Source organism: Ochotona princeps, chromosome 3 (genome assembly GCF_030435755.1).
Source record: "Ochotona princeps isolate mOchPri1 chromosome 3, mOchPri1.hap1, whole genome shotgun sequence".
NCBI classification, from domain to species: Eukaryota; Metazoa; Chordata; class Mammalia; order Lagomorpha; family Ochotonidae; genus Ochotona; species Ochotona princeps.
In genome coordinates this window covers 103,095,419-103,120,103 of record NC_080834.1, presented here as the reverse complement: position 1 = coordinate 103,120,103, position 24,685 = coordinate 103,095,419, and the positions used below count along the sequence as shown (strand labels likewise).

General features: G+C 41.4%; 1 protein-coding gene across 1 annotated transcript in view; it reads left to right on the top strand.

Moving 5' to 3' along the window:
- Nucleotides 1–24,685, top strand: part of TBCCD1 (TBCC domain containing 1) — a 30,713-nt gene extending 6,028 nt beyond the window's left edge. Inside the window, exons 3-7 of the mRNA XM_004591250.4 lie at nt 9,558–9,713; nt 13,494–13,860; nt 19,822–20,008; nt 20,156–20,653; nt 24,149–24,685. Of these exons, the coding sequence (XP_004591307.2) occupies nt 9,558–9,713; nt 13,494–13,860; nt 19,822–20,008; nt 20,156–20,653; nt 24,149–24,278 (1,338 nt within the window). The 3' untranslated portion in view covers nt 24,279–24,685. The remainder of the gene's footprint in view (nt 1–9,557; nt 9,714–13,493; nt 13,861–19,821; nt 20,009–20,155; nt 20,654–24,148) is intronic.

Below are 24,685 nucleotides of genomic sequence, written 5' to 3'. Positions count from 1 at the left end.
AACACTGGATAAGAGAGCTATGGTTCATTTACTCCGTAGAATACTACTCAGCTATTAAAAAAATGAAATGTAGTTTTTTGTGGCCAAATGGGCCCAACTGGAAACCTTCATGCTAAGGGAAATGAGCCAACCCCCAAAGGTTAGATACCACATGTTTGCCTTAATTTAAGATGAAATGATGTTAATCCGAAAAACAATACCTGTAAACTGTAATATTTGTCCAACCCCAAACAGCCTGTATCTCATGCAGTAAGATAATCTGATGCAACCAATAAACATACAATCAATGTGAATCAGACTGCTTATGATCTACATCAAAGAACTGTAAAAGCTAATATACTTTTAAGACCCTACGCTACTCGGAAAGGGGGCAGGAGAGCAGAGAAATCTTCCATCTCCTTAGAATGTGTGAGGAAGACGTGAAGTATAATCTATCAGGAACATAACAGGTAGCTCATAGACAACGGACTCGAATCAGCATTAGACAATAGTAAAACTACAAAGACATATAGCGGGAATCAGGAGCGATCCTGACAACCTCTTAACAGGAGGTCATATGCACAGAGCAGGACCCCAGAGTGGAGCGGGTGGACAGGAGATTTGTATCCCAACCCTGGAGACTCCCAGATCCTCACCAAGGACTATTGGGCACCAAGGACTGCATCCCAACGGCCAAGGAGTCCACGGGGAATTGGAGTGCCTTGGGAGGCAGAGAACTCTGAGGTCACCCACCCCCATTTGGATCTCCCACATGGGATAGAAGAAGCCCAAATCCTTCCTCACAGGATTCAAGGTCATCGGAACGACAACCAGGAGCCCTGAGTGGTCCACAGAAACAGAAGAACTTCCTTCAGGACTAGGGAGAGGAGCTTGCTCTGGTCCTTACTTAGTTCCAACTTTGGGTCCCCACCCTCTCTTGCAATGACCATCAGGAATACTCTGGAACCCCCTCAAAACAACAAACAAACAAACAAACAAACAAAAACTAGAATAGATAGACGGAGAACAACAAGAAAAGCTTAGAATCAGACAGGAAACGGTCAGCGTGGATTCACATATACCTTACTAGGTAGGACACAAATGATTAGTTACTCCTCACTAGGGTATTGAAGATTTCTCTGCACACCCCTCCTAAAACTGTTCTGCACCTTAACTATTGACATATGCCTTGTTAGAGTTATAAGTCAGTTTAGACTATCCTAAAATCTGCCAAGTTCAGCAAAATCATGCTTCAACACTATAAACTGCTAAATATTGAAATGAAAATAGACACAAGACAGCTGAATAGTAACCTATAGCCATTTTAAGGTGTATAGAAGCTGGTTGTATATAAACTAAAACTGAAATGTCAATGAAGTAGTCACAGGATGTGGTTAAGAATTTGCATCTTTTTAATATATCAGTCTCTCAATACCATGTCAATTAATTCCATAATGTTGTAAATTGTCGTTGATGTTATGTTGGGGCTTTTAATTGATCAGGATGATATTCTGCCAGCTGTACCTTCAGACCAGAGATGGTCTCCCCAAGACACCGTTGAATTTATCTGGACAGTGAGATGCTGGACTCTATGCTTGGTATATGCTTGCAATGTAAGAATCTTGACTGAATTTGAAATGTAATACTGCAACAAGGTGGAGGAATCCACTATGGGGGAGGGCGTGAGAAGGGGATGGGGGAATCCCAGAGCCTATGAAACTCACATAATGCAATGTAATTAATAATAAAAAAAAAAGAAAAAGAAATTCACTGTTTTAGATTCCATATGTAAAGGAGTTCACATGAGATTCCATATGTAAATGAATGCTTGTTTTTCTGTATCTGGCTCATTTCACTTGGCAGAATTTCCTTCCTTTCATATATTGAATACTGTTCTATTGTATATACCCCTTTACATACACATTTGTTGCTCTGTTCTGCAGTTGAGCAACATTTAGGTTGTTTCCTTGTAGTGGCCATTGTTAGTGATGCAGTGAACATGGGAGGATGGCTATGTCTTCAGGACCCTGATATTAGTTCATTTTGATGTAGATGAATGTAGGATTGCTGTATCATGTTAGTTCCACTTTTAATTGTTTGAGGAATGTCCATACCATTTTTATTATAACCATAATAGTTTGCATTCCCATCATTTGATTTCATTTTATGAAATAGTTTTATAGGCTCTGGGATTCCCCCATTCCCTCTCCACGCCCTCCCCCCATGGTGGATTCCTCCACATTGTTGCAGTAGTACAGTTCAAATCCAGTCATGGTTCCTTCATTGCAAGCATGTGCCATGTACCGGGTTCACTTTTTGCTACATCCTTGTCAGCACTTTTTAAATCTTGTTTGTTTTTTTAAATGATAGCCTTCTTAGCAAATGCATTTCCTTGTTCATTACTGATATTAAGGATCTTTTTATATACTTGAAGATATATACTTTATTTGCTTATCTTCTTTATAGACATGTTTATTTAGGTGTTTGGCCAAAATTTTCTTTTGAGTTGTAGGAGTTTGTTATGTGTTTTACATACTAGCCTCATGTCAGTGGTATGGTTTGCAATAATTTTCTCTCATTTGATAGATTGCTTTTCATTTTGTTGAAAAGCTGAATGTTTTGTTTATATACAGAAACTTTTTAAAATAGCTATAGTCCCACTTTCTTATTTTTGCTCTTATTGCCTGTGCTTCACCCAGACCCATTTTCATAGAAGAAAATAGAAATGCAGATAAGTTAGTAAACCTGTCATACAGCAAATAGCTACTCTTTTAAAAAAATATTTATTTATTTTTATTGTAAAGTCAGATATACAGAGAGGAGAAGAGACAGAGAGAAAGATTTCCTGTCTACTGATTCACTCCCCAAGTGGCTGCAATGGCCAGAGCTGCGCTGATCCAAAGCCAGGAACTACTTCCGGGTCTCCCACACTGGTGCAGGGTCTCAAGGCTTTGGGCCGTCCTCAACTGCTTTTCCAGGCCACAGGCATGAAGCTGAAGGGGAAACGGGGCTGTGGGGATTAGAACTAGTGCCCATATGGGATCCCGGCACATGCAAGGCGAGGACTTTAGCCACCAGGGTACTGCACTGGGCCCTAGTAGCTACTCTTAAAGCTTCAAATCATCCATCAAAATAACCATCATAGGCAGTCATTCAATGAAGGCTAGGTTTCTAGTTTATTTTCTCTTTATAGAAGAAAGTCCTGTGGGATGGAATGAGGAAATCTTATGGGATGGAATGAGGCAAGTGGTCTTATAAGACTAGATTTGGGGAAAGTTGTAATTTTGGGAATAAGCCTGGAGTTGCCCAGTGTCCCAGAGATTAACTTATCCATCTGACAGACATGAGGCGTATCCACCTGAGTACCTCTGGGTTGACATAAGCAATGTTAAGTAATGCATATGTGAAGTGAATGAGCTGCAGGATCTATACTTAAGGGACTCAGAGTCTTTGCAGTGAGAAGACAGAACAGCAAAAAGCCACAGTTCATAGTATAAGACTCGCAGCAGAGACCTGGAAAGATATTGTGTGAGCATCAAACAACTAGCTCCCCCTGTGGAAACTTAGTTGAGCATGTATGTATGAGTTTATTTCTGGGCTCGTGTAATACTTCTAAAAACCTTTGCTTATGTGTAATATAGACAGTAACAGATCTCTTTCCTTTGGCTAATGCCATGTCACATGGCGAGGCCTAAAGTCAATGAGATGGGAAGGTAAACCACCTCAGAGGAGGTAAGGAAAAAAATCTCACAGCCGTGGGGCTGTATAAAACCCTTTAAGGATAGAGATGTGAACATTTGTAAATAATAATACGGTTTACCACAGCCATACCCATTATGGCCTCAGAATCCTTTTGTCTATTTTTTTGGGTGGGAAGAATTTTTATTGGTCAGACTTAAAATTGGTAAATATAAGTTCACCACACTCTATTGACTGTAACTCAGTTGTACTGCATCTAACCAGAAGGGACCCTGGGAAATGCCGTCTAATTTTCTGTCCAGGAAGGAGGGAAAAGCATGGAGTTATCATCCACCTTGTTTCTGCCTGATAGGTAATGTCTAAGCAAACCTTTGGAAGTTGAAGTTTGTCATACAAAGAGAGGAAGGACATTATTGTTTTTCACTCATCAGAGATAGGTGCTTCAAAAAGTGGAATTAAAAATGTTTTTTTTGTTTGTTCATAATACAAATTTTTTCTAGTGCCTGGCATGATGGCCTAGTGGCTAAATCCTTGCCTTCCATGTGCCAGGATCCCATATTCATGCTGGTTTGTGTCCTGGGTTTTCCATTTCCCATCCAGCTCCCTGCTTGTGGCCTGGGGCCTTGGGATCCTGCACCCGCGTGGGAGACTTGGAAGAGGCCCTGGGTTCCTGGCTTCAGATCGGCGCAGCTCTGGCCTTTGCGGTCACTTGGGGAGTGAATCATCAGATGGAAGATCTTACTCTCTGTTTCTCCTCCTCTCTGAATATATCTGACTTTCCAACAAAAATAAATAAATCTTTAAAGCAAATTAAATGTAGGGAATTAACCTGGGTGAAAAAAACCAATTCCAACAGATTATGTATTGCATGATTCCATTTCTACAAGATTCTTTTTTTTTCTTTCTTTTTTTGGTAAGATTTATGTGTTTATTTTAAAGATTTATTTATTTTTATTGGAGAGGCAGATATACAGAGAGAAGGAGAGACAGAGAGGAAGATCTTCCATCCTGTGATTCACTCCCCAAGTGAGGGCAACGGCCGGTGCTGTGCCGATCCGAAGCCGGGAACCTCTTCCGGATCTCCCACGCGGGTGCAGGATCCCAAAGCTTTGGGCCATCCTCTCCTGCTTTCCCAGGCCACAAGCAGGGAGCTGGATGGGAAGTGGAGCTGCCGGGATTAGAACCGGCACCCATATGGGATCCTGGTGCATTCAAGGTGAGGACTTCAGCCGCTAGGCCACGCCGCCAGGCCCAAGATTTATTTTTATTTGTTGGAAAGGCAGAGTTGCAGAGAGAAAAGGAAAGACAAAAAGAGAGATTTTTCCATTTGCTGGTTCACTCCCCAAAGTGTCAAAGAGCCAGAGCAGGGCTGTTAAGAAGCCAAGAGCCAGGAGCTTCTTCTGGGTCTCCATGTGGGTGTGGGTGCCCAAGGACTGTGACGATCCTCCACGGCTCTCCCAGACCATCACAAGGAGCTGAGTTGGAAGTGGAGCAGCCGGGACAAATCAATGCTCATATGGGATGCTGGTGCCACAGAGGCTTAGCCTATGCCACTGAACTGACCACTCTGTAATATTTTTTTCTTATTTAAAATTTATTATATTTATATTTATTTATATTGGAAAGGCAGATCACATTTATGGAGCTAAGGAGAGATGTGAGAAAGATCTTCTGTCTGCTGGTTCATTCCCAAAATGAATGTGATGGCTGGAGCTGAGGTGACTCAAAGTCAGGAGCTTATTCTGGCTCTCCTACATGAGTGAGGTTCCCAAGGCTTTGGGTCATCCTCTGTGGCTTTCCCAGGCATAAGCAGGGAGCTGGAAGGGAAGTTGTGCAGCTGGGACCCAAACTGGCACCCGTATGGAATCCTGGCATTTGCAAGGTGAGATTTTAGCCATTGAGCCTTCATGCTGGGCCTTTACGATTATTTTTATTATTTTCCATGGTACATTTTTTTAGGTGTAGGGATTCCCCATTTCTCTCTCCCCATTTTCCCTTCTACCATTTCCCCCATATTTTCACAACAGTACAGTCCTTTAGTAAGTTACAAGTCCAATATTCTGCTGTTTAAGAACATCATGGAATTGTAGCTATAGACAAAGAAAATGTGGAATCTTATTTCCAAGACATATTTAACTGTTTCAGCAGGAATTCTTTCATTTGGGAGTAGAGATGCCTATTGTGATGTGGCTTCACTTCCTGGTATGCTAGTCTCCATTGTACAGTTCATCTAAGAGAATGTGTATTTATTTGTTCACCTATATATCTATTTGTTATGTGTTTCGCATGAATCTTGCCTTATATCAGTGAGAACATGTGATATTTGTCCTGTGGGAGTTGCTTATTTCATTGATTGTAATGGTCTCTAGTTTTGTTGCAAATGGTAGAATTTCATTCTTTTTGATGGCTGAGTAGTATTCCATGGAGTAGATGTAACACAGCTTGTGTATGCATTCCCTTCGATGGGCATCTCAGTGGTTTCCGTGTCTTCACTATTGTGGATTGTACTGCTGTAAATATAGGGTAGCATGTCACTTTCTCATATTCAAATTTCATTTAATGTGGATATATTCCCAGGAGTGAAATAGCTGGGTCATATGGGGTTTGTTTTGTTTTTTAAACAAGCTTAATCATGATTTTTGAAAATTTCTCGATGTCTTTATCAGCTAATTCTGAAATTGAAATATCCTTTTGGTCCTTTGTTGGGGAGGTATTGGTAACTTTTTTTTTTAAAGATTTATTTTTATTGTGAAGTCATATACAGAGAAGAGGAGAGACAGAAAGGAAGCTCTTCTGTCCGATGGTTCACTCCCCAAGCGGCTGCAACAGCTGGAGCTGAGCCAGTCCGAAGCCAGGAACCAGGAGCTTCTTCCGGATCTCCCATGCTGATACAGGGTCCCAAGGCTTTGGGCCGTCCTCAACTGCTTTCCCAGGCGGCAAGCAGGGCTGCTGGGATTAGAACCGGCGACCATATGGGATCCCGGCACGTTCAAGGTGAGGACTTTAACCACTACGCTATCGCGCTGGGCCCGGTAAGTTCTTTCATTGTGCCTGTGCCTATTCTTTTGCCCTTGGCCACTGCAGTTCAAATTAATGGCCTTTTCTCCTTGGGACTGATTTTTAAGCCGTGGTGTCCATAGGTTTACAGGTTGACTTTACTGATCCTGTTCAGTGCCGATTCTCCATTTATATCACTCCCACCACTGCCTCCTACAAGTTCCAGACCCGGGTTCCTGTGCTGTGCTCCTGCATGGCTTCCTCCATCATGGTACCGGGTCATCTCACTCTGCCCTCTGTGATTCTGTGTGGTGGCTGCACTGTTCTCTGCTCAGCCTTCTGCTGTTCACAGGTCCAGCGGTGCCTTGGATTAGGGAGACACCAGCTATGTCTTTAAGCTGGATCATCGGGCTTTCAGTTACACCATGTCTGATGGTGGCACATGGATTTTTTTCCTCTTCTTGCCGGGACCTGCTAGCAGCTGGTCTGGGGGGTAACCTATACCGTTTTTTGGATAGAATGTGGGGGATGCTGAGTTGGTATGATTTTCCTGGTGGAACCAACAAAATGTGTTGAGCCAGAAGTAGTTCTCCCCAGTCTTAGAGCATGTGCAGCTGGCTGTTATACCCCGTCAGGGGATTTGCTGCAGTTCTGAAAATGATGCCCCATGCGCCACTTGTGCTGCTCTTTGGGAGACTGGATTTGAACTTCACCTCACACCCACACATGTCTGCAAGGACTCTACTGCTGTTTCAGCTTGTGTTCAGACTAAAAATATGATTAGGACTCATAGTTCTGGGGCTTGATTCTCCTCCTGTGTTTCTAGTGTGCTCCCCTTCCTGCCTGTCACTGGTGGAGTGACAGTGTGGGGAACCCGTTCACAGCAACGCCACTCTGCTGTTTCTGCCGTTGGTCTGCCCATTCACATTATGAAGGATTGCGCCCTCTCTACTTCTCTGCTAACCCTTCTCCGTGCACTCTAATGTGCTCTCACCTTTCCCACCATCTTGCTCTTATAATACTTTTGAAAATAAAATTGTAGAGTTGGAGGACAGAAAAGTGGTTGTTAGAGGCTAGGGAAGTGCTATAGGTGGCGGGAAAGAGTACAGTTGTAAAAGGGCATTGTGTTGATAGAAATGATCTTTGTCTTGAATATATTGGTGTCAGTAGCATAGCTTAACATTGTACTACAGTGTTTGCAGTGGGGTAGACTGGGTAAAGGGCATATGGCACCTGTCTATTATTTAATACATTTGCATGTGATTCTACAGTTACTACATAAAGTTTAAGAATGTAAAAATCCATGGATTTGGGAATCCATATTGACAGTTAATTGAATAGTTTTGTGTGATCCTGAGAATTTCGATTTTTTTAATTTCTTAAATGATGGTAATTTATTCATCTAGGTTGGGAATCGGAATCAATATAGCTATTGACTGATAGATCATCTCACTGTTTTTCTTGCCTCTCCTGTATTTGTATAATCTTGAGCTTCAAAGCACAACCTCCCTCAAATAAAAATGCATAGATCAGGCCACAGTGTTTGAAGAATTTAATAGGAGCTGGCACTGTGACAAAGTGGCTAAAGCTACCACCTGTGACACTGGCATCACATATGGGAGTCGGTTCAAGTCCTGACTGCTCCCTTTCTGATCCAGCTCCCTTCTGATGTGCCTGGGAAAGGTCCTGCACCCACATGGGAGAGCTGTTCCCATCTGGTCAGCACTGGCTGTTCATAGCCATTTGGGGTATAACCAGTGCATGGAAGATTCTCTTTGCCTTTCAAATGAATAGGTATATCTTTTTTTAAAAAAAAAGATTTGAAGCCAGAAGCCAGCAGTCTCATCCAGGTCTCCCATGGACATACAGGGGCCCAAGGACTTGGGCCATCCTCTGCTGCTTTCCCAGGCCAAAGCAGGGAACAGAATGGGAAGTGGAGCAGCCAGGACTTGGCCTGGTGCCCACATGGGATCCCGGCACATGCAAGACAAGGAGTTAGTCACTAGGCTATTGCCCCTGGCCCAATAAACAAATCTTTTTTTTTTCTTAGTAACTTGATGAAAACCTGGAGACTAATGTTCAGCAAAATGTACTTAAACCAAAAAAATTATATCCAATTGCAGATATTGTACTAATGCCTTGAACTTCTTAAAAAATTTATTCTTAAGTTATATTTATATGTCTTCACTGAATTTCCTTCTTTCTCATACCTTTTCGTTTATCTATATAAGTTACCCTTTTTAAAATTTTTTTAAAGATTTATTTATTTTTATTACAAAGTCAGAAATGCAGAGAGGAGGAGAGACAGAGAAGAAGATCCTGCGTCCGATGATTCACTCCCCAAGTGAGCGCAACAGCTGGTGCTGTGTCGATCCAAAAGCTGGGAACCAGGAAACTTTTCCAGGTCTCCCACATGGGTGCAGAGTCCCAAGGCTTTGGGCCGTCCTTGACTGCTTTCCCAGGCCACAAGCAGGGAGCTGGGTGGGAAGCAGGGCTGCCTGGATTAGAACCGGTGCCCATATGGGATCCTGGCACGTTCCAGGCGAGGACTTTAGCCGCTAGGCTTCCATCCAGGCCCTGAAATATTATACTTTAAGAAAGTTTGTGCTTCATCCTCCCCTTCAGTTTTTAGAGAATTGTATCTATGGCCATGGAGGACAACACAGCTTTCCGAGAAGGCATGTGATTGCTGTTGCATTAGTTTTAGAGACTCTTATATCTGGGTAGCAGAGATGCACATATCAGATGCTAGCAATGTTTCTAAAGGAGTTCTTCAGAACCAACAAACTGTTGTAAATTTATTTGCAGTGTCTAATTAGTTGTAAACTAGTGATGGATACTGTTTGAAGAAATGTGTCATCCCTTGTTTTCTTTGTGAACAGCTCTCAGTGGACACCTTGCAGTTCCTGCTCTTCCTGTACATACAGCAACTAAACAAGGTCTCCCTGAGGACATCTCTGATTGGGGAGGAATGGCCTAGTACCAGAAACAGAGCTCCGTCTCCTGATCCTACTGAAAAACCAAATTGTCATAATAAGGTACTGTTTATATCTGACCTGTTTGTCTGAAAGGGACAATCTGTGAGGGGAATGGTTCACCTCATTAAAAATTATGCTGAGACCCTAGCACAAAAGCCTAGTGGCTGAAGTCCTCACCTCGCATGCATCAGGATCCCATATGGGGGCTGGTTCGTGTCCCAGTGGGCCCAGCTTCCTGTCCAGCTCCCTGTTTGTGGCCTGGGAAAGCAGTTGGGGATAGCCCAGAGCCTTGGGACCCTGCACCCACATCGGAGAGCCAAAAGAAGCTCCTGGGTCTTGGCCATTTGGGAAATGAATCATCAGATGGAAGATCTTTCTGTCTCTCCTCTCCGTGTACCTGACTTCCAATAAAAATAAAAATAAATCTTTGCAAAAAATTACGTTGAGGCAGGCATGTAGCCTTGCACCTGAATGAGGGTTTTCTAGCCTTCAGACCGTGTAAGGCTTATGAAATTATTTTACCTGGCCCTTCCAAGGAAACCACAGTCAGGACTCAAAATTCGGTAAACCTGATGGGCTAATTTTTAACCTGATAATTTTGTGTGTGGCCCATGACTGATGTTATAAATATCCAAATGACTCTTGGCAAGATAAACATTCCCCTCTGCTCAGATTGTTAAGATGCCCATCTTACATTTTGGAGTAGCTGGGTTTGATGGCCAGCTCTGATGCCTAATTCCAGCTTCCTGTTGACGTAGACCCTAATTGATGTCCCGGCTATTTGAGTTCCTGCCACCAATGAGGGAGACCTTGACTGAGTTTCTGACTCCTGTTTTTGTCCCCAGCCCAACACCAGCCATTGTGGGTATTTGGGGAATATACCTTCAAATGGGAACACTCTTCTTGCACAGTCTCTCTCTCAGCCTCTCATATATGTAAAAAAAGAACATTAAAACAATTATGCTTGAAATCCTTTATATGCCAGTGATTTGATGGTTTGTTTTGTCTTTTTACTATTTTTTCCTAATTAAAGTAAGTGTGCACTTATTTTAATCAATTCGGAGAAGTGATTTGAGCTCCTTCACTGATACATAAGTCTCTTAGGAAATCATTCACTGTATCGTATTAGCATTCCTACTGCTGCAAATATTAACAAATTTGAATCTACTTAGTTAAGATAGAATGAATGAGAACATGTAGTATTTGCAAAATTTACTGAAATACTCTGAAAATTTTCTATAAAAATTCTAGTCTTGTTTAAGTAATTTTGTATTTTTTAGTAATCTGGAAGCTCAGTTTAACTACCTCACATTGTAAGATTTAGAAAATGTGTTATGGGCTTTCTCTTCCTGTTTTTGTAAAGAAAATCAGAATGTTTTCACTTGTTTTGTGTAAGTATTTTGAAAAAAGTTTAAAATGTGTATCTCAGAATTAATACCGTGTTCTGGCTTTTTAAGCATTTTCTGATGCTCAGGAAATTTCTTAGATATTTTTATAATTGGCTTTTTGATAAATTTGTCTTTCTTCATTTTCTTTGGTACCTGCTTTTTCTTCGTAAGTGTCTCTCTTCTTGGCCCTTATGTTCTGTTGTTGCCTCTGTTGCACTCCACTCTAGAGCCTTGTGTCACCTCTTCACGTAGAGGCCCTTAGGTATCAAGAATGTCCCAGTCCAGCGTGATTGGAGAACTCAGTCACTGCCTGCCTTACCCATGTGTAGTTTTTGCTAAATGGGTACTCTTAGGGGATGGTGTTTTTTTTTTTTTTTTTGTAAGATGTATTTATTTTGGGCCTGGTGCAGTGGCCTAGCGGCTAAAGTCCTTGCCTTGAACGTGCTGGGATTCCATATGGGCACTGGTTCTAATCCCGGCAGTTCCACTGACAGAGAGGAAGATCCTCCATCCGATGATTCACTCCCCAAGTGACTGCAACGGCCGGTACTGCGCTGATCCGAAGCCAGGAGCCAGGAACCTCCTCCAGGTCTCCCATGTGGGTGCAGGATCTCAAGACTTTGGGCCATCCTCAACTGCTTTCCCAGGCCACAAGCAGGGGAGCTGGATGGGAAGCTGGGCTGACGGGATTAGAACTGGTGCCCACATGGGATCCTGGCGCGTTCAAGGTGAGGACTTTAGCCACTAGGCTGCTGCACCAGGTCCAGGAGATGGTGTTTTGAGTTAAGGTAACCTGCATTCACATTTGGCTCTTCTACTTAGTAGTCCGATGATTTTAGACAAGTTTGTTAACTTGTCTAGGCTTTGTCAAAATGGTCTAGACCTATTTTTAGATGGCTATGATAATTCAATCCTGAATTAAGTTAGGGATTTATTGCATAGTAAGCACCAGTAAATGGTGCCTCTTGTTTGTACTGTGCATGATTTCCCCTGGACAATTGATTGGCTCAGTAATGGACACTTGAGTGGCCTCTTTATTGCTGTCCATTTGGAATGAGTCTGACCTTAGATGATGTGGAACAAATCAGTCTCTAGAAAGACCAAAGAAATTACCAGTTGGTGATGGGTGCTTGAGTTGAAAACTCATGTAATGTTAGGACTGGAATTGCTGCTATGCTCATAAGTCTCCTGGAATTCTGAGGAATTAGAAACTGAGGTAATCAGGGGAATGCTTGTCATCCAAGAAAAAGGGGAGAATGGGCGAGACATGCAGAGCGATGCTGGCTCCTCATAGAACCTCCTACCAGATGGCCTTCCAGTTCCACTTCTGCCTCTGCTTTTCATCTTGGGAGATGACTGTGAGTCATGCCGTTTTAGCTTCAGCTTCTGCTTCCCAGCATGCTTCCTGTGTGCCACTCAGAACTTGTGATTCTCTGAGCAGAGCAGGTGCATCTGTCCCTGTGTGCCTTAGCATATGCTATTCCCTGTGCCTGGAATGCTTTTTCCTTGTCTGTTTGCTTGACTACTAACATCTGTCAGGAATCTGTTCAGGAACAGGATTGTAGTGCTGCAGATTAGGTTGCTGCTTGGGATGCCCGTGTCCTGTGTCAGAACACCAGTTTGACTATTAGGCTTCAGACCCAGCTCCTTGCTAATGTGCCTAGGTAGGAACAGATGAGGTTCGAGTGCTTGAGGTCCTACCACTCATGTGGGAGATTGGGATAGAGTTCTTGGCTTCTGTCTTCAGCCTGGAGCAGCTCCGGCTGCTGTGGCAGCTTGAGGAGTGGTCTGGCAGATGGAAGATTCTCTTTCTCTCCCTCTCACTCTATTATTTTGCCTTTCACTTACATGAATAGGTAAGTCTTACAAAAACAGGTCTGTCAAATGAGCCATTGTGCTGAGACATTTGCCAACTGTAAGCTTATTTCCAAAGTTATAACTTCTCTCAGATCTAGTCTTGTAAGACCCTTGCCTCATTTCACCCTATAGAATTTAAGCTTCCTTCTGTAATAGAGAAGATAAATGAAGAAACCTAGTGCTTCATTGTATGTCCATAATGATTAGATTCGTGTTTGATTGGAAACTTCTAGAGTAGTTACTATCTCTGTGACAAGTTTGTTAACCTTTCAGTATCTTCATTTTCATATATATATGTATATATAGTGGGTATGATGATGCATCTATTTCAGGATTATTGCTGGGGTTAGATAGGTTAAACTGTAATACTTAATGCTTGACACATATTCAAAGTGATTTATTGGTATTATTATTGGGGAAAGAATCTGGGTTGTACATATGAAATATATAAAAACATTTTATGTAGCCATCTAAATTTTCTTTTGAGTTTGAAACAGTATAAATGTGAAGCAATTAAAATATGAAAATTTTGAATCTCAGAATCATTGACATGTTAACAGTGCTTTCTTTTGATTTTTTTTTTTTTTTTTTTTAGAATTGGAATGATTACAGTCATCAAGCTTTTGTCTGTTCTCATCTGTCAGACCTTCTTGAGCTGCTTCTAGATCCAGAACAACTCACTGCATCATTTCATTCATCCCATGCCAGCCTAGTCTCTCCAGAAGCTGTTGTTGCACTCAGCTTTCTAATTGAAGGTACAGTAAGTGGAGCCAGGAAAATCTATCCACTTCATGAACTTGCACTGTGGCAACCACTGCATGTGGAAAGTGGCTTCTCAAAAATCTCTAAGACTTTCTCTTTCTACAAGCTGGAAGCCTGGTTGAGAACCTGTTTGACTGAGAATCCATTTGGTACATCTGCTTGCCTCAAGTCTGGAAAAAAATTGGCTTGGGATCACCAAGGTATTTTTTTAAAATTAATATTTTAACATATATGACACTGAATGACAGGTTAAGGGATGTAGGGATTTTTGGTGTGCTAATGATCATATCCTTTCGGTGGAAGCCTAAAAAACACTACTGCTATAAAAGGCACAGTCTCAGTGCAGTTGACACATTAGTCGAGGTTCCTGTGGTTGCTGTTAACACTACTACAGCCGCAGTCGGTCTTTGTTCTGCTTTTCTCTTTTCTGCCTCTCTTCCTCTCCCCACCCTCTGCTCTCTCACTTGAGCATTTCTTCATTTCATAACAATATGACAGAATTTGCTAACCTGTGCATATTTTTTGAGTGTCTGGATTAGACACTGTGTATTAGGAGGATGTGCTCTCAGGTAGTATGATCTTTGGGATAAACACATGAACTCCAATGGAATTCATGGAATGATTTGAGAAGCAATTTATGGGGATAAAGAATTAATATCATGGTGGCTCAGGAAGATTAGTTGGATTGATGAAGTAAATTATTTGGAGAAGTGGAGAAAATTTTGAGGTGGGAGAATATTACCTCTTAGCAGATGTATGACCTCAGGTATGTTAACTTGAGGGATATATATGAAAAATAATCTTGGGTGTCTCTGTCTGCTTTCTAGAGATCCCATCTTCCAGATATCTTCCAGGAGGTGCTTTCCTCTTCTCTCTGCTTTCCATGTTCACTTGCAAATAAAACTTACCTGTCTGCAACCAATTCCTGGCTTTTTATTTCTATACTAAACTGAGGAAAGAACCCACTGCACTTTGATAACATTTTCCCTGACACCCGATGTGGGGCATGAACAAGACTTACAGTATTTGGGCCCGGCGGTGTGGCCTAGCGGCTAAAGTCCTCACCTTGAACACCCCGGGATCCCATATGGGTGCCAGTTCTAATCCCGGCAGCTCCACTTCCCATCCAGCTCCCTGTTTGTGGCCTGGGAAAGCAGTCGAGGACGGCCCAATGCCTTGGGACCCTGCACCCGCGTGGGAGACCTGGAAGAGGTTCCTGGTTCCCGGCTTCGGATAGGCGCAGTATTGGCCATTGCAGTCACTTGGGGAGTGAATCATTGGACGGAGGATCTTCTTCTCTGTCTCTCCTCCTCTCTGTATATCTGACTTTGTAATAAAATAAATAAATCTTTAAAAAAATATATCTAAATATATATATATATAAGACTTATGGTATTTAAACTGGGCTGTGTGACTCAACTCAGCTGGGAGATTTCACAAGCAAGTAGAGATACTCAAGTTCCAGGTGGTCATTTACAGGGAACCTTGCATGGCGACCACCTTCTGTGGCAGCAACCTGGATGACTTATACCACCATTCTGTGAATCCCATGCTTCAAGGGGCTCCTTTACGCAAATGATGCCCTGTGTCAGCATGAAATAGCAAGAAGATATCTTCGTCCCTTACCCTTAGGCAATGAGGTTCCAAGAGTGGGTTCTGAGACTGTTCAAGCCTGCTAAAGTCTCGTGTGAGGTCCAGGGGAAAATCTTGTGGGGCCATTGTCCGTGGGTCACCACCATCTCATTGCCCTGTGTTTACACATACACTGCTTGTTGGGAAGCTTATCATTTGTCAGAGGTCCAGTAACACCATCAAATGGGCAACACAGGAATTGCCCCATCATTTCATAATTGATTAGAGACCACCAAAGGGGAAGATCTTCTGCAGGGTCCCACCCAGACAAGGAGGACCCTTAAAAATCCAAAACATTTCCGGAAACCTCAATGTCTCTCTCTCTGTCTCCTGTCTTCTCTCTCCTCTCTCTTGTTTTAGGAGATGTCCTGTCTTCTGGATCTGTGACGGATCTGTCCACTTCCTTGTTTTCACATTCACTTTTTAAAAATTTTTGAATTTTATTGTGCAATTAATTCTGTATAGTCTGGGGTTCCCCTCCCTCCAATTTCCACCCCCTGACTGATTTTTCCCATATTGTCACAATATATTTCTTCATAAGGAGTTACAGTTCCATCAGCCTGCTATTTTAGTGTGCTTCGACATTGCTGGTACAGACAGTGTCAGACAGTCCATCATCCCATTGTCTAGATGTCCATCACTTTTATTGGGAGTCCATCTTTTTTTTTTTGCATTTTATTATTATTATTATCATCATCATTTTATGATAAAATTCCATAGGCTTCTGGCATTTCCCTTATCCCCTCCCCAAATCGCTCCCCCCCACCTAGTTCCTCTATATCATTACTAAAATATAGTTCTTCATATACAGTCATATGTCCATCATTGCGGGCATGGACAATGGCAGAGAGTCCAGCATCCTATTGTCAAAATATAGTGAACAGTTTCATTATAAGTCTGTCTGTCTGGAAGTAGAAATGCATACTATATTGTATCCTCACATCTGGATATTATTCTGCATTTCACAGCTACTGTACATCCCCTTAAATGAAAAACCACAAAACAAATTCAACATCAGGGAGAAAAAAGAAATTAACAACACTGTGGAGTTAAATAACATGCTACTAACTGACTAACGTGTAGCTGAAGAAATGAAAATCAAGAACCTTCTTGCAGAAAATGATGCTACTGTATGATCTAGGAGTATTTGAATGATTTAATCAGAAGAAAGTGTTTTGAAGAGATGAAACTAACAGAAAACAACAAAACCCATGCGATATAGTTTCCGCTGATTTTTGTTGGTGAAGTGTGTCTCTTCTAGACAATAAACAGATGGGTTTTGTTTTTTAATCCAGTCTACTAATCTGTGACATTTGATTTAGCTTAAGCCATTTACATTCAGAGTTTAATATGTATGGGTGGTACTTTGGTCCTGTCATTTTAGGAATGGATTGTTCATTGGTTTAGTCTTCTGTTGTCATTTTTACTGGGATGTTCTTCCTATTTGTCTTTGGTTTTGTTTGGTGCTATTCCTCTTCTCTGTGAAGAGAACATCTTGAAGTATCATTTGTAGGGCAGGTTTAAACAGGCAAATTCTTTTAACTTTTCTTTACTGTGGAAGAATTTTATTTCATTTTCAAAGACAAAAGAAAGCTTTGCTGGATATGTTATCCTCGGCCGACAATTTTTTTCTTTTAGAATCTGGAATATGTCACTCCGTTCTCTCTTCTTGCCTGTAGAGTTTTCTGTGAGAGATCTCCTGTGAGTTTAATTGGCATTCCTTTATATGTCAATTGATTTTTTTCACGTGCACGTTTAAGGATCTTTTCCTTATGTTCAATTGAAGAGAGGTTGAAGATCATGTGTCTTGGTGAAGATCGATTTTGATCAAGCCTGTTGGGAGTTCTGTGCCCCTCCTGGATCTTGTTTCCCAATTCTTTCTCTAGATTAGGGAAATTTTCCTTTATTATTTCATTAAATACATTTGCAAACTCAGCTTCTCTTTCTGCACCTTCTGGGACTCCCATAACTGTTATATTTGGCCTCTTAATAGTATCTTTCAATTCTTTTTTTTAATTAATTAATTTATTTATTTATTTATTTTTATTTTTTATTTTTTAATTATTGATTACATTGCATTATGTGACACAGTTTTATAGGCACGGGGATTCCCCCCCTCCCCCAAACCCCCCATGGTAGATTCCTCCACCTTGTTGCATTACCACAGTTCAAATTCAGTTGAGATTGTTTCATTGCAAGCATCTACCAAGCATAAAGTCCAGTATCTTATTGTCCAGATAAGTTCAACGGTTTCTTAGTATCTTTCAATCCTTGAATACTTTTGGCCTGATCCAGTTTTTTGTTTGCTTCCCACTGATGACAGTAAATATCTTCCAATTCTGAGATTCTTTCTTCTGCTTGCTTTATTCTTTTTTTTTTTTTAAAGATTTATTTATTTTTATTACAAAGTCAGATGTATAGAGAGGAGGGGAGACAGAGAGAAAGATCTTCTGTCCGATGATTCACTCTCCAAGTGAGCACAACGGCCGGTACTGCACCTATCCAAAAGTCGGGAACCCGGAACCTCTTCCAGGTCTCCCTAGTGGGTGCAGGGTCCCAAGGCATTGGGCCATCCTCGACTGCTTTCCCAGGCCACAAACAGGGAGCTGGATGGGAAGTGGAGCTGCCGGGATTAGAACTGGCGCCCATATGGGATCCCGGGGTGTTCAAGGTGAGGACTTTAGCTGCTAGGCCACGCCTCTGGGCCCTGCTTGCTTCATTCTATTTTGGAGACTCTCCATTGCACTTTTAATTTGCTCTACTGTGTTCTTAATTTCTGATATATCAGCCTTGATTTGCTTTATTGCTTCCTTAAATTCTTTGAACTCTTGCATGAGCTTCTCATTTTTTACCAGAATCTTTAAAGTGAGTTTTCTGAATTCTGTGTGCCCCATTTTCTCGATGTCTTCCTCACTTAACTCTGAGGTTGGCAAAGGGTTTTGCTCCTTTGCAGGGGAGTTTTCGGGAATATTCATTGTGCCTTTGTCTCTTCTTTTGCTCTTGGTCATTGTACTTCTGGTTAGCAGATTCTTCTCCTTGGGGCAGGTTTCTAAGCTGTGTCACCCACAGGTCTACAGTGCGATTTTACTTATTGCAGTTGGTACACAACTCTTTGCTTGCATCCACTTGTGCCACAACCTCCAGCGAGTTCCAGGTCTGGGTTCTTATGTTAGATTTCCACCGTGGTCTCCACACCTCCAGCTGCTGGCTCACCACTCTCCACCTCCTGTGATACTGTGCTGAGGCTGCACCATTGTCTCTGCAACCTTACTCTCACTTTCAGTTGGAGCAGGTCCCAGAATTAGAGAGACACCAGGTATCCTATATAATTAGGTTGTTGGTGGCACTGATCTTGTCAGAACCTGTTGGACGTTAGGTCTGAGTGCCACACAGACCTATTTTGACCCGTACGATGCCACAGTCGGTATTATTTTCCTGTGGGACCAGTGCAATCCACGAACCTCAGTGAGTTCTTGCGAGCTCAGCACATGCGCAGTTCACGGTTGTCCCCATGCAATCCTAAAGCTATTGCCACAGTGTACAAAATGGCATATGATATGCCACTAGTAGAGTTCTTGATCTGCTGGCTGTCAGGTCTTAGGGCTATCCAGACCTCTCTTGGGTGGAACCTGTAGAATGCCACGTTGATGCAGTTCACTGAGTCAGAAATGAGTTCACTCCCAGCTCAGTGTATGCTCAGTCCTTTCCCTTGCCTTTCCCTCCTTACGCAAAATGGCGCCCAATTCAGCTCTAAGGGGCTGACTGGGCTGTGAAATCTACCCTGTTCTCACACTGTCCGTCTGGGATCTGCTGCTCTGTCTCTGCTCCTGGTTAAATCAAAGAGACCAGCAGAACAGTTCTTTGTCTGGACTCACCTCCAAGCTCCCAGTGAAAGTCCCTCCCCACCTGGTTGCTGGTGGAGTTCTGGCTGCTGGTGGAGTTCAGATCGCTGTTAGCTGAATGCTGCAGGAGTATCAGTCACTGCAATACCACACCATTGTGTCCGCTGCTTTCCTGTGTCTGTCAGTCTCCAGGTACTCCTCTGCTATTGTTCTGTCCTTTCCTATTTCCTGGAATATGCCCTTTCTGCTTCATCCTGATTAAATGTTTTTCCATCCACTTAAATGTGTCCTTACCCTATTCCGCCATCTTGATTCCTTGGGAGTCCATCTTTTGTTTGGAAGTAGGGATGCATGTTGCATTGTGTCTTCATTTCACATTCACTTGTTCACTTTGCAAATAAAACTTTATTGGCAACTGATAGAAAAAAACAAGATGAAGAATCTTATGGCAATCTTGAATGGATTATAGGTTTGAGAATTATGATAAGTATTATGAAATGTTACATAAATTGACCCCAAAAATAGAGACTAGTATAGCAAACATCTCTGCTCAAAGCTTAGATCTAGCATTTTTTTTCCTCACGTGTATCTCACATTAGGGATGAATAGATGTAGAAATGTGTAACCATATATAGTTGTTTTAATTTTATTTGAAACTCTCTCATTTGTTCATGTTTTCTTAAATAGTTGACGGTACAGCCAAGAGAGCCAAGATCACTTGCAATACTCATGTGGCCCCAAGAAGACACCGCATTGTGGTGATGAGCCAGGTTTACAAGCAGACATTAGCCAAGAGCTCAGATACCCTGGTGGGGGCACATGTGAGGATTCACCGTTGCAATGAATCTTTTATATATCTGCTTTCTCCCTTACGGTAAGCACAGTCTTCTTAGTGTCCTGACAGGCAGACAAATCTTTGCGCTAGGATGTTTCCTTTCTTACAACCAGTTAGTAGTACATAAGTCAGATTAAAAAAAATTCTTTTTCCGTGCAGTCATTTACGTCTTCATTTCTTTTTCAGCTCTGTGACAGTTGAGAAGTGCAGGAATAGCACCTTCGTCTTGGGCCCTGTGGAGACCACACTTCACCTCCACAGCTGTGACAATGTTAAAGTCATTGCCGTGTGCCGTCGTTTTTCCATCTCTTCTACAGCAGGTTGCATCTTTCACATTCTGACACCTACACGCCCACTTATTCTCTCTGGAAACCAAGGAGCAACATTTGCCCCCTTTCATACTCATTACCCAATGCTAGAGGACCATATGGCTAAGGCTGGCCTTGCTACAGTGCCTAACTATTGGGATAATCCAATGGTTGTGTGCAGAGAGAACATTGACACAAATACTTTCCGCCTCTTACCACCCTCTGAATTCTACGTATTTATTACGCCCTTTGAAATGGAAGGGGACACAACAGAGATACCTGGGGGTCTCCCATCTGCATATCAGAAAGCACTGAGCCAAAGAGAACAGAAGATACAAATCTGGCAGAAGACTGTAAAGGAGGCTCATTTGACAAAGTGAGTGTTTTCTAAAAGTAGCAGTTTGTGTTCTGTGTGCAACTCCATGGGAGAACAAATTGATTTATACATTTTTACAGCTGTGCTAAAATAATATAGTAGGTTTTTTGTTAAGACTTGAGTATCTGACTGGAGTTCTATGCAGTGTTGAGTTGGGGTTGATACAAAAGCCTTAGACTCCCTTCTTTAAAGAAGCTTAAGTCTAATTGGCAGGTGTAAAAGTTAGATGAATTTCTGGTGATCTAAAACTGTTAGTTGATGGATGAGTAAAAAAATGTGTGTTTTACTTAAGTCTACTTTTTAAAATTAAATTTTAAGTTTAATATTATTCTTTGGATAGTTGTATCTATACTATATTGGATTGTACTCTGATTAGGAGCTAATATGAGCTTTACCACTTCCTTTATGTGTTATTTAACCTCTCTGATTCTTGATTGTATATGTAAAGTAATAGTACATTTTCTATCTAATTAGACTAATGTGAAGACTTAATAAGATGACGTAGTAGTGATGTTTGTGTTTAGTGGTGTGTGATGTGTACCCCACCATGTTTAGTTGTGTGTGTGAGAGACACTGTGTTAAATAGTATGAGTAGGAAGCCCTGTTAAGTGATGTTTGTGTGTCTGGGTGAGATTGTTTAACCTAATTTTTTGCTACCTGATCTGTTGGGATTATCTTCATTCTAAGAAAAATGGTAACTGAAAAAATTTTGATCCCATTATGGTATTTTCTGAAAGTGTTTTCTTAGCTTTGTTCTCATCAGATGGATTAAGGAATAAAAATATATTACGTGGTTAGGCAATGGCATTTTGATTCTTTGCAGCAGTTGCTACCTAGGAAAAAATATAAAGATCATGAGGAGTCATAATGCCTGCTACACCTGTAACTCCTTTGTTGTAGTCCTGCTAGCATTTGTCCACTTGGTCTGTGTCTTGTGGATGGAGCTACCAAGACAGTATTACTTCAGATTGGTCATTCTCATTGTAGAGTATTGCATAATGCTGCTGCTGATAATAACAGATAGTATGTACTAAGCACTTAGTATGTGATAGAGACTATGTTAAGCACCTTCTAGTACTAAGTCATTTATTCTTCAAAACAGTATGCCATTACAAATGTAGAAACTAGAATGCAGACATTAATATATACGTCTTCACAAATTTTATGGACAATGTATATTATGAAAAAATCTGTACACTACTTTCAAATTAGTTTTTGTACCAAAATAAACTTACCTTTTAATTGCATTTTTTCAGACTTTTTGAAGTCCTCTCTTACATCACCCAGAGTCACAAAAGAGTCATACCCTTTTAGCTTAATTCTTAAAAGCCTCTATTATCTTTATTGATTCCTTTCAACTACTATTATATAATTTTATGAATTCATTAAAATTATAATAATGTGATATAGTAATGGTTGGTCACTGAAAAAAATTTTTAAAGCAATTATATTGTTCTAATAGTTTTGTACTCAGGTGCCTATATTCTGTTACACAAGAAAAGTTTAGGCTTAGGGTTAGGGTTAGATACCTGTGTGGAGTCCATATGGTAAGCAGTAAATGTTGACTGAGTCAGTGTTTTCAGGCAGTAAGATCTGTTACGACACTAGAAGCAATGAAAGTAGTCAGCTTAACTTTGCAAATACAGATGTTCCTTGATTTATGAGGGAGTTACATTCTGGTAAACCCACCATAAATTGAAAACATCGAGTTGAAAATACATCTGATCTACCAAACATCATAGGTTAGCCACACAACTGACTGGGAGTTGTGACTGCCTGCCACTGCCTCATGTCATGATGGAGTGTCACAGTGAGTAGTGCTAGTCCAGGAGAAGATCAAAATTCAAAGCAAGGTTACACTGAATGTATATAATTGCTACACCCTGGAAAAGTAAAAAAAAAAAAGTCATAAGTCAGGGACTGTCTACATATAGAAGACCAAAGTTAGTTTGAAAATAAAGTGCCAATGTGATTCTTTTAAGAGTAATTAGGTCATGTCATTTCCATGCTCTGCCCCCATTATAGCCTCTTATAATGTTTGAGTATATCCAAAGTCCTTATCGTATCTACCTGGTCCCCTCTGCCCCATTTTCTGCCATTCTCTCATTCACTCTGTGCCAACAAACAACAGTGTTTTTGCTGTTACTTAGTCATTACTCCTGACCAAAGACTACCAGGAGCACATAGGTAGAGAAAAGGTGGCTTGTATCTATTCTATCCTAGGAGGGAGAAACTGTTTCCTGATTGAGGATTAGTCTTTTATTTATTTTATTAATTTATTATTAGGAGAGTTAAAAATAACTCAGTGATAGAGTTAGACTTGGATTTGTGTTGGGCATCTTGGGGGAGAGGTCCAGGAAGCAACGCACTGTGACTTTAGATGCCTTCCAGAAGCAAGAGTAACTGATTTGTAGCTTAAGGAAGTTAGAAACAGGAGAAATGTCCCAAAGCAGTAGCCAGTCGTTAACCAAGAAAGAGTGACTAGTTGTTTTTATGCTTCGGATCACACAAGAATTTGGCTTTGTTCTTGTCTTTGTCCATCTTTATCCCAGAATGTCTTTGTCTAACAATGACACTGTGAGGAATCGCCAGGTCCTCGCTCCACTAAGGCCTGTTAATAGTGCTAAGCTATTTCCTGGCCATCAGGAGCCACTCTTTTGTTTGTTTGTTTGTTTGTTTGTTTAAGATTTATTTATTTTTATTGGAAAGTCAGATATGCAGAGAGGAGGAGAGACAGAGAAGATCTGCTGTCTGATGGTTCACTTCCCAAGTGACCTCAATGGCCGATGCTATGGTGATCCAAAAGCCGGGAACCAGGAACTTCCTCCAGGTCTCCCTCATGGGTGCAGGGTCCCAAGGCTTTGGGCCGTCCTCGACTGCTTTCCCAGGTTACAAGCAGGGAGCTGGATGGGAAGCAGGGATGCCTGGATTAGAACCGGCCTCCATATGGGATCCTGGCCCGTTCAAGGCAAGGACGTTACGCTATCGTGCTGGGCCCATGGAGCCACTCTTTGTTTTCTTGAATCATGTTAAATATTCTGGGACTTCAAAAAGTTCAGGAAAAAACTAAATTAAAAGAGAAATTTATTTTGGTGCCTTGCATATGGGATGCTGGTAATCCTTGCCAGGTAATCCTTTCAGTTTCTTAACTGACTTTGTAGAAGAGCCTCTGTCCATTCTTTTGCCTAAATAGCATCCAGATACTTTCCAGTCCCCTATCCTGTTTTTACTCCAAGGCACTTAATAACCACTTAATTTTATATCTTATATTTGTTTTCCAAATAGATCATAATGTGAATGGAATGCTCTGTAGTCATGCAATATCTATTGTTTCTTTTATTTTTTTTTTAACTCCCATTTGTGTAGTCTAAGGAGAGCAAGAACAAAAAGATAACTAGAAAAAAATCACCTAGCATTGCCTGATTAAAGTGCTGAGTAGTCACTTGGAGTAGAATTTATATGGATCAGTGATCTTGCTTTAAATTGAAATTTTAGGGAACAGAGGAAGCAGTTCCAGGTGCTTGTGGAGAACAAGTTTTATGAGTGGCTGGTTAGTACGGGACATCGCCAGCAGCTGGACAGCCTCGTGCCCCCTGCGGTCGCCTCCAAACAAGCGGCAGGATAGAACTCCAGCCTCAGCACTGGTGAGCATGTCTAACGTAGCCACTTCAACCAGATTCCTTGGGAAACACCTTCCGAGCATGAACATACCAACATACCATTGCCAGATTTCTGCCACTCCCACCAGCACACACAGATTTTTACATATTCATATATGCCATATTGTATAGTGAGACCAGAATATTCAGGTGAAACTTATAAAATTTTGGACAAATATTAGTCTAAGGATCAGGATAATTATCTTTATGCTATTTTGTTTGGCATAAGTTGTACTGTCCAAAAATACTATTGTCCCCCAAACGCAGTTGTCTCATTCCTCCTTTGTAATATGTCTTTCTTATTTCCAATCCCCCAACCCGAATGTTTTGTGAATTTTCTGATCTTTATTGATTGCTCATGTAAGTGTAATAA